The 8,868-nt window shown below is 56.9% G+C and overlaps 1 protein-coding gene across 1 annotated transcript; it reads left to right on the forward strand.

The window, feature by feature from the left end:
- Positions 1–3,981: 3,981 nt before the first annotated feature.
- TRIL (TLR4 interactor with leucine rich repeats) lies at positions 3,982–7,550 on the forward strand. The gene has a single exon (XM_004582409.2). The coding sequence runs from the start codon at positions 4,469–4,471 to the stop codon at positions 6,842–6,844; it is 2,376 nt and encodes a 791-aa protein (XP_004582466.2). The 5' UTR covers positions 3,982–4,468; the 3' UTR covers positions 6,845–7,550.
- The last annotated feature ends 1,318 nt before the right edge of the window (positions 7,551–8,868 follow it).

Below are 8,868 nucleotides of genomic sequence, written 5' to 3' on the forward strand. Positions count from 1 at the left end.
AGGATGCCGCTGTCTAGCCAACTCTACCTCCTGACTCCCCACTGCTGGTAGGGGATGGAAGTGGATAACCCGGCCAGAGCTATCTGCTCCCACTACTAAGCCATTCATGCCAATTCATGCCAACTCCAAGGCCTGCAGAAGACGTGGCCTGGACTCCCTCATGCCTCTATGGCTAACATTTGAAGAGAACCATGGATCTCCCAGAAAGACAGAGGCGCACATCCCTGGCAAGCCCAGAAGGATGCCATGCCTGGGCAAGAGCACACAAGAGCCTTTACCCTCCATGTATGTGTCATGGAACCAGCCTGGGCTCGTCTGTGTGTCTGACCTCCTGAAACTAACCTCTGGGGAGCTGGAGATTTAAAGTGCCAGTCTTGCAAAAGTGAAACGACAAAGTGCTCATTTCTCTTGTGAATGACATTCTTTCCCAAACATCCAGTCGCAGTTACGCCAATGCTACATTTCAGCGTAATAACAGTTGAATCTCCCGGAACTCAGTCAAGCCAGGATCCATCCTTTTAACTAAGACATTACACAATTAAGAGATGGGTAGTTAAGGCAGACAAAACCATGCCCTTACTTTTTATAGAAAATTAGGCACAGCCGATGGGATAATAAAGTAGAATTTGTATTCCAGAAAATGCTTTCTTTCCAACTCCTGTAATTTTTTTCTTTGTTCTTTATAAATCAAAATGCATGTACTTTCTTCCCGCCGCCAGCCTCCCAAATGCTACATAGGGACGAAAGCCTCGTCTCTAGCATTTGAGAAGCCTTGGATTAAGGGTTTGAAAGAAGGTTCCTGGCCCACATGTCCTCTTACAGCTCTGGCTCCTGCATGACCTGGGCTCTCCAGGGAGCTTGACCCGTAGAAAGGCCAGCCCACATCTCTAGATTCATTTTCCACCTCACCCCCTGAAACCTCTCTTGGCCCTAGGGCGTGACTGGCCCCAGCAGAACACATGGAAAGGACCTCCTTGGTCTTGCACATTTGGGTAGAATCCTGGCCACCAGGAGGAAGCTCCAGGCTCCTGGTTTTGGATCAGTTCAGCTTCAACTGTTGTGGCCATTTGGGAAGTGAACCAGTATATAGAAGATCTTTCTGCCTTTTATTGGAAAGGCAGGTGTACAGTGAGAAAGAAAGAACTTTCATCTGCTGATTTACTCCCCAAGTGGCTGGGAGCCTCTTCCAGGTCTCCCACATGGGTGCAGGGTCCCAAGGCTTTGGGTCATCCTCTACTGCTTTCCTAGGCCACAAGCAGGGAGCTGGATGGGAAGTGGGGTAGCCGGGATGGGAACCAGTGCCCATACAGGACCCCGGCACACACAAGGCAAGGATTTATCCACTAGGCCACTGCGTCAGGCCCAGTAAAGATAAATCTTAAAAACAACAACAAAAAAGCACAGGGTCCCAGGGTAGTGAAGTAATGTGGTATCTAAGCCATGCCCATGTGGTAAGGGACTTCAAAAATGTCACAGAAAAATTGAATCAAAATATAGGTTTATTTTGACACAAGACACGAAAAAGGAAACCCAGGGTTTTTTTTTTCCACAACAGTATTTTCTAGGAACTCTTTGAATATCCTTTATACACATGGATTTTAACATTTCTTAACCAAAATAAACCTATCTTTTCATTTCATTTTCTGGCAAATTCTTTGACGTTTACCTTGTGTATGTTACCCAGCTCAATATGTGGGTCTGGATGCTCTATCCACACACGGCCCACACTCAACACTGACACACAGCGTGGGGACCTGGAAAGCAAGAATTAGATCAAGCAGATATCATTGCCCTTTTTTCTTAAATTTTTATTTGAGCGGCAGATACAGAGAGAGAGAGAAGAGAAAAATACCTTAAGCTCTTCCATCAGGGGTTCATCCCCAAATGCCCGTAACAGCTGAGCCTGGGCTGAGCCAAAACCCACAGCCTGGAACTCAGTCCAGGCTTCCTACGCGGGTGGTACAGCCTGGTGGCAGGAATCCAGTCACCTGGACAACCCAACTGGCGTACCCACTAGATCAAATGCCCACTCCAACATCTTCATCCAGCATCTACTACGTCTTCCGAGATTCCTCTGGATGTTGTAATGCAAATACAATCATGTCAACCGCCTGCTGAAACCTCATGAACAGTAAAGGTATACCTACTTTAAGACATTGCCTGAGCCAGACGGTGTGATGCATGATGCTGTTGAAAAGCATAGATGTTAACAAAGCTTACCCCAGAAATGCAGAGTGATGCAGAGGTTTCTAGATCTCTCTCTTGCACGTGTTCCCAGGTTTCCCTGCCTGAGTGCCTGCTCACTTGTGTAGGTAATGACACCTCTAAACCTTTCGCCACCTTCCTCATCCTATAGCTTTGTCTCTTCGCTCTTCCAACGACCTGCCAACCAAGCTCATGGGAGGGCTACCTCTGAGTGGTACCAGCCACTCAATCCCCTCACATGACCTGGGTTGTGGCTTGAGCTCAATGCTCACTAAATGTTCCTTGCCTGGTCACCAGCAGCAACTAGGAACTAGGAAGTCTACGCAAACCTAGCTGGGACTGGCTGTTACAGGTGCTTCACACCAAAGGCTTTATGAACTACGTGACTCAAGGAAAATACTAGTACAGCTCTTGAAAAAAAAAAAAAGTTTGGAGAGAAGAAACTGAGTATATGTTATATAAATGGAGACTGGTGAGGGCACAGACCCTATCACAATACATTTACTCTGAAGGATTTAACCATCATGCACTTCTAAAGCCAACCTCTGGTCATACGCCTTTAAGAAGGCAACATCTGGGAAATGAACATCAGTGTCCCACATTAGAGATTCTGGCTTCAGTGGTCAGCTTCCCATCAAAGCTGACCCTGAGAAACAGTGGTGAGTTCCAGCCACCCACGTGGGAGATCCAGGGTGCATGCCCAGCTCCTGGCTGCAGCCCCAGCCACTGCAGGCACTGCAAAGTGAAAGGATCTTCTCCCTCCCTCCTCTCTCTCTCACAAATGCCAAACATAAAAAGAGTTCTGACAATTAAAAAAAATTTTTAATGATAGATTTGTGTGAAAGGCAGAGAGATAATCTTTCATCCGTTAGTTCACTCTGCAAATGCTCACTGCTTACTGATCACCCGTGACACTTCTCCCAGCGGGCCAGGCTGCAGCAGGTTGCAGCCCAAACACTTGGAGGAGCGCAGTAATCCCAGACACAAGGCAGGAGTGCCCCGCCGCTGGCAGCGATGTTGGGCCCGTGAAGGTCATTACTGCACGTCTGTGCACACGATCAGGACTGAGTCACAACACAGAACCAGTTCGAGCCTTCTCCACACTCTTGCCTACAACAGGGCCAAGCCACAAACGACAGCTCCCATCTCCAGAGGGTGGCACACTTTAAACACCCCAACGTCGCCGCAACCCACCCCAGCAAGCCTGGGCCAGCCTTCTGGAACACTACCCACAGGGAGCGAGCTTTCTGCAGGCGGGCAATCTCGAACCCAGGGGCAAGAAGTCTCTCCCAAGGGGAGGTGGGGATGGGGGGAGGCTGGGCGACGCTGGCGGGCTCCGCGTTGCCCGCAGGGTGGCACCTGAAGCAGATAAGGCGAGGTGCACGGCCTCTGGTCCACAGCGCCAGGCAAGCTCGTCTAAAATAAAAAAAGGTCTCTGTCAACACACTCGGTTTGCTCGCCCGGTAATCCACCACCCCCGCCCCCAGCCCCGCGTGCGCGACCCCGCGCAGCTGTTTTTAATCCCCACTTTTTCTCCTGGGCGTTCCGGGGCTCTGGGCTGACCAGACGCGGAGCCACTTAAGAGTCTCCTCCTCCCACTGCTAGGCTCAGTCCTCCCTCCGCCGTCTCCTCTTTCTCCGCCTGCGTCCCCCCGGGGGGCAGAGTGTGGGAAGAACGAATTTCCGCCCCGTTTGCTCGCTGGGCACTGACTAGGGTCCCTTCCGGAGGTATCCGGCGCGGGCCCCCGAAGGCTGTTCCGCTGCGGCCGAGCCCGGGAGTGGAGAGGAGCGGGCGGCGGGGCCTGCGGAGTCACCCGGACTCCGCAGCCAAGCCGCGCCCCCGAGGAGCGCTTGGAAGGGCTCCCGCCTGCAGCTGGGGAATCCGCTGGGCGGGGAGAATCCGCGCCAGGGAATCCAGCTCTCCGGACTCCTTTGCAAACACAAAGCGCCGGGTCTGGCGGCCTTCCCCTCCAGCCCTCCCCCTACACACACCCGAAGAAGCAGTTTTGTGTTAGAAATGCAACAAGTAGTACCCGGGGCTCCCGGGGCGCCCTGCGCCGCCTGACTTGGCTGCGTGAAGCCCACCCGCCGAGACCCGGGGCCCGGCCTCCGGACAAAGGGCGGAGGAGGGGCTGGACGGGGCGCACTGTGCAGTCCGAAAAAGCCCTTTCAGCGATCCTGGGCCGGCCGAAGGGAATGCAGAGGAGACAGAGAGCCGGCGGGCCCAGAGGACGACCCGGCCGCAGCACGCAGGGCGGGCGGCGATGGAGGTTGCCCGCGCCGCGCGCTTTCTGCTCGCGGTGTGCGTCTGCCTGGCTCTGCTGCCGCGGGCCGCGCCCGTGTGTCCGGAGCGCTGTGACTGCCAGCACTCCCAGCACCTCCTGTGCACCAACCGGGGACTGCGCGCCGTGCCCAAGACCAGCTCGCTGCCTAGCCCCCAAGACGTGCTCACCTACAGCCTCGGCGGCAACTTCATAACCAACATCAGCGCCTTCGACTTCCATCGCCTGGGGCAGCTCAGGCGCCTGGACCTGCAGTACAACCAGATCCGCTCCCTGCACCCAAAGACCTTCGAGAAGCTCTCGCGGCTGGAGGAGCTCTACCTGGGCAATAACCTCCTGCAGGCGCTCGCCCCGGGCACGCTGGCGCCGCTGCGCAAGCTCAGGATCCTCTACGTCAACGGCAACGAGATCGGCCGCCTGAGCCGCGGCTCCTTCGAGGGCCTCGAGAGTCTGGTCAAGCTGCGGCTGGACGGTAACGCTCTCGGAGCACTACCCGACGCCGTCTTCGCCCCGCTGGGCAATCTGCTCTACCTGCACCTGGAAGCCAACCGCATCCGCGTGCTGGGCAAGAACGCCTTCGCGCAGCTGGGCAAGCTGCGCTTCCTCAACCTCTCCGCCAACGAGCTACAGCCCTCGCTGCGCCACGCAGCCACCTTCGCGCCACTGCGCTCGCTTACCACCCTCATCCTCTCGGCCAACGGTCTGCAGCACCTGGGCCCCCGCGTGTTCCAGCACCTGCCCCGCCTCGGGCTGCTCTCGCTCAGGGACAACCAGCTCACGCACCTGGCGCCAGACGCCTTCTGGGGCTTGGACACCCTGCGCGAACTGCGCCTAGAGGGCAACCGCCTGAGCCAGCTGCCTTTGGCGCTGCTGGACCCTCTGCGCAGCCTAGAGGCCCTGGACCTGAGCCACAACGAGCTGTCCGCGCTGCACCCTGCCACCTTCGGCCACCTGGGCCGCCTGCGCGAGCTCAGCCTGCGCGACAACGCACTCAGCGCCCTCTCCGGCGACATCTTCGCCGCCAGCCCGGCCCTCTACCGTCTGGATCTGGACGGCAACGGCTGGACTTGCGACTGCCGCCTGCGGGGCCTCAAGCGTTGGATGGGTGATTGGCACTCGCAGGGTCGGCTGCTCACCGTCTTCGTGCAGTGCCGCCACCCGCCAGCCCTGCGGGGCAAGTATCTGGATTACTTGGATGACCAGCAGCTGCAGAACGGGTCTTGCGCGCTGCCCTTGCCCTCGGCGGCTTCCCCGATCGCCGCCCGGCTCCCACCCACAGCCGCGGGGCAGGAACCGACGCCCTCTGCAGGGAGTCTCACCGAGATGCTGCCGCCGCAGCCCCAGCAGCGAGGGCGGCTTTTAGCCGGCCTGGCCTCGGACGTGACCGCCAGGGAGCTGGCGAGCAACCGCAGCGCTCTACGCATGAGCCGCCGGGGCCCGATCATACAGCGGCCGGGCCCCTCTACCGTCTCGGGTCCCGCGCCACGCGTGCTAGATGACCCGCAGGAGAAGCCCGAGCGGGGCGACCCCGCCCGTGCAGGGCCCACCGCGACGGCCGTGCCAGCTGGTGACCCCCGGCAGCGCATGGTGAAGCAGCAGCGCCTGGCCGCCGACCAGTCGGAGCTCCCTCCGCTGGTGTCCGACCCGTGCGACTTCAACAAGTTCATCCTGTGCAACCTGACGGTGGAGGCGGTGGGCGCCGACAGCGCCTCGGTGCGCTGGGCCGTGCGCGACCACCGTAGCCCCCGGCCACTGGGCGGCGCGCGCTTCCGCCTGCTCTTCGACCGCTTCGGCCAGCAGCCCAAATTCCACCGTTTCGTCTACCTGCCCGAGCATAGCGACTCGGCCACGCTGCGCGAGCTGCGCGGGGACACGCCGTACCTGGTGTGCGTGGAGGGCGTGCTCGGGGGCCGGGTCTGCCCCGTGGCTCCCCGGGACCACTGCGCGGGGCTGGTTACCTTGCCCGAGAGCGGGAGCCGCAGTGGGGCCAGCGGCAGCGTGGACTACCAACTGCTGACCTTGGCCCTGCTGGCAGTCAATGCGCTGCTGGTGCTCCTGGCCCTGACGACCTGGGCGTCGCGCTGGCTGCGGAGGAAGCTGCGGGCCCGGCGGAAAGGCGGAGCGCCGGTGCACGTGCGCCACATGTACTCCACACGCCGACCGCTGCGCTCCATGGGCACCGGCGTGTCAACCGACTTCTCGGGCTTCCAGTCACACCGGCCACGCGCCACCGTGTGCGCGCTCAGCGAGGCCGACCTCATCGAGTTCCCCTGTGACCGCTTCATGGACAGCGTGGGTGCGGGGACTGGCGGCAGCCTGAGGCGGGAAGACCACTTGCTGCAGCGATTTGCTGACTAAGGCCTGGCCTAGGAGGCCTTGGGCAGGCCACGTCCTTGGCCTCAAGCAGCCAACTCTGAGGAGAGCACCCTCCTAGATCAGAACTTTTCCTACCTTAGCAGCACCCACCCCAGTGCACTGAACTGAGAGGCCTGGGGGGACAGTGAGGGTTCATGTGGGATACTGCCCCCTAGACCCTCAACGGGCCAACTACAAGGCTGGAATGTGATGGTCAAGGCCAGGAATAGAGGGCAAATGGACAATGAGATGGGGCGACCCTCATGAGGGATGCTTTGGCAGCGTGATGGGATGGGCCCTGGCACTGTCTCCTTTGGGGTAGAAAGTGGTACTTGTGTCCCCAAAAGATTTTTGTTTACTGGGTAGACACCAGGGGAGTTTTGTTTATTAGGGAACAAGGACTTCGTACCATTGCAGCAGAGTGTGGCCAGTGACCCCGCCATGGCCTGGGGGTCTCTGCCAAGAGGGGTGATGAACAGGTGGCATAGTATAAGTCACCTGCCAGGGAAGTCGCTCTCCGTGTAGACTCGATGGATAGAGCATTCGGGACATCTTAACCTTTAAGTAATAAGAGCCACAATGTGAAGCGTGTTGACATTTAACCAACTGACCAGTACACCCCAGGACTCACTCAGCCAACCTAGACTGTCCACTCTGTCCTCACAATCACAGGGCAAGGACCCTGGCAGGCCCCAAAGACGGCTACGGCGGCAGATTTTCTCAGTCCGGCTGACTCCTGTGGCTTTTAACTTTGCTGTGTAAGAACCTATGGAGGGGAAAGGAAATTGCAAGACCAGGTTTGATCAGCCTGGGGAGAGGTAACTGGTGGCCCACAGGGTGGGCCAGCATTCCAAGGCACTCAGCCCATCTCTGTGGTTGATGTAATAGCCTCCTCAAGGTATCATTGCTGGTCTCTCTGCTTGGAGTTGTGCAGTTAAGTGACAAAGGTCATTTCCTCCTAGGGAAGTGAGAGATGGCAGTGGATTGGTCTGCACTGTTGAACCTCCTTAGCCTCTTTACAGGAAATGCACCAAGAGGAACCAATCATGAAAAACCAATGTGAATGCAGGTGCATCCCGCGCCTCTGTTACTCCTTAAACCAGATGGGTCCTGGTAGCTCACTGTGAAAGAGTCATGCGCTTTGCAGGTGAATCCCTCGAGCTGCCCATTGTTCTGTGTGTTACATCTGTTCATTAACAGCTACAGTATTTTCTAGTATTTTTGCTTTAAACTTAGGGGTTGGCTCCTTTGTGTGTTTTTTGTTTGTTTTGTTTTTCTGTTTGGAGCACTTGTCTCCCCTGATATATATATTTATGTTTATCCCTAGATGTAGTGGTTTGGTTTACATTAAGAGGTGTGTGTGTGTGTGTGTGTGTGGTCTAAAACATGGGTTCCTAAGAGGATGCAGGCTGAGGTTACAGGCACGCCGATTATGGGTCTGTTGGCAATGTCGCCCGGTGATGCAAAGGCGAACAGTGACTCCTCTGTGCAGGAGCCCCCCAGGAAAGCCGTCCCAGTCCCGGGGAACTTCAAGCTCATGCACTCTTTTTCTCTTTGGCCTACTTTGAGCTGTGCCTGCCTTTGTCCCAGCAGCCAAGCATGGGACCCAGGGCTCTGCATGAACTGGTGTTTGTTCCTCTCCAGATGAGCAAACGTCCTGACCCCTTCCACGACAGCTGCTCTTCCGGCAGTCTTATCTGCAGGGCCAAAACTTAATAAGCCACAGGAAATAGACTGTCTTTCTTTGTTTGCTGCCAGAGCTTGTTTTCAGATGCAGGACCGATATCTGTCCAGGTCTCTTTGTCAACCCACGGCTGTCTGGCACCTCTCCTGTTTCTGGCTGTTCCCATTGGCAGAGCAATTGGCTGGCTCCCATGGCAGTTCCTTGGGTACAGCAGTGCTAATGAGGCCCAGTGAAAGTCTGCCCAAGGCCTGTCACCCCACACACCTTGCAGAAAAGCTGCTGAAATGCTGAATACCCAAACCCGTGTTCTCCATGTTGCAGCTTCACTGGGGGCAGCCTTTCA

This window comes from Ochotona princeps, chromosome 20 (assembly GCF_030435755.1).
Source record: "Ochotona princeps isolate mOchPri1 chromosome 20, mOchPri1.hap1, whole genome shotgun sequence".
Classification (NCBI taxonomy): Eukaryota; Metazoa; Chordata; class Mammalia; order Lagomorpha; family Ochotonidae; genus Ochotona; species Ochotona princeps.

Coding starts and splice junctions, on each gene's coding strand:
- TRIL (XM_004582409.2), top strand. CDS start 4,469: ATGGAGGTTGCCCGCGCCGCGCGCTTTCTGCTCGCGGTGTGCGTCTGC.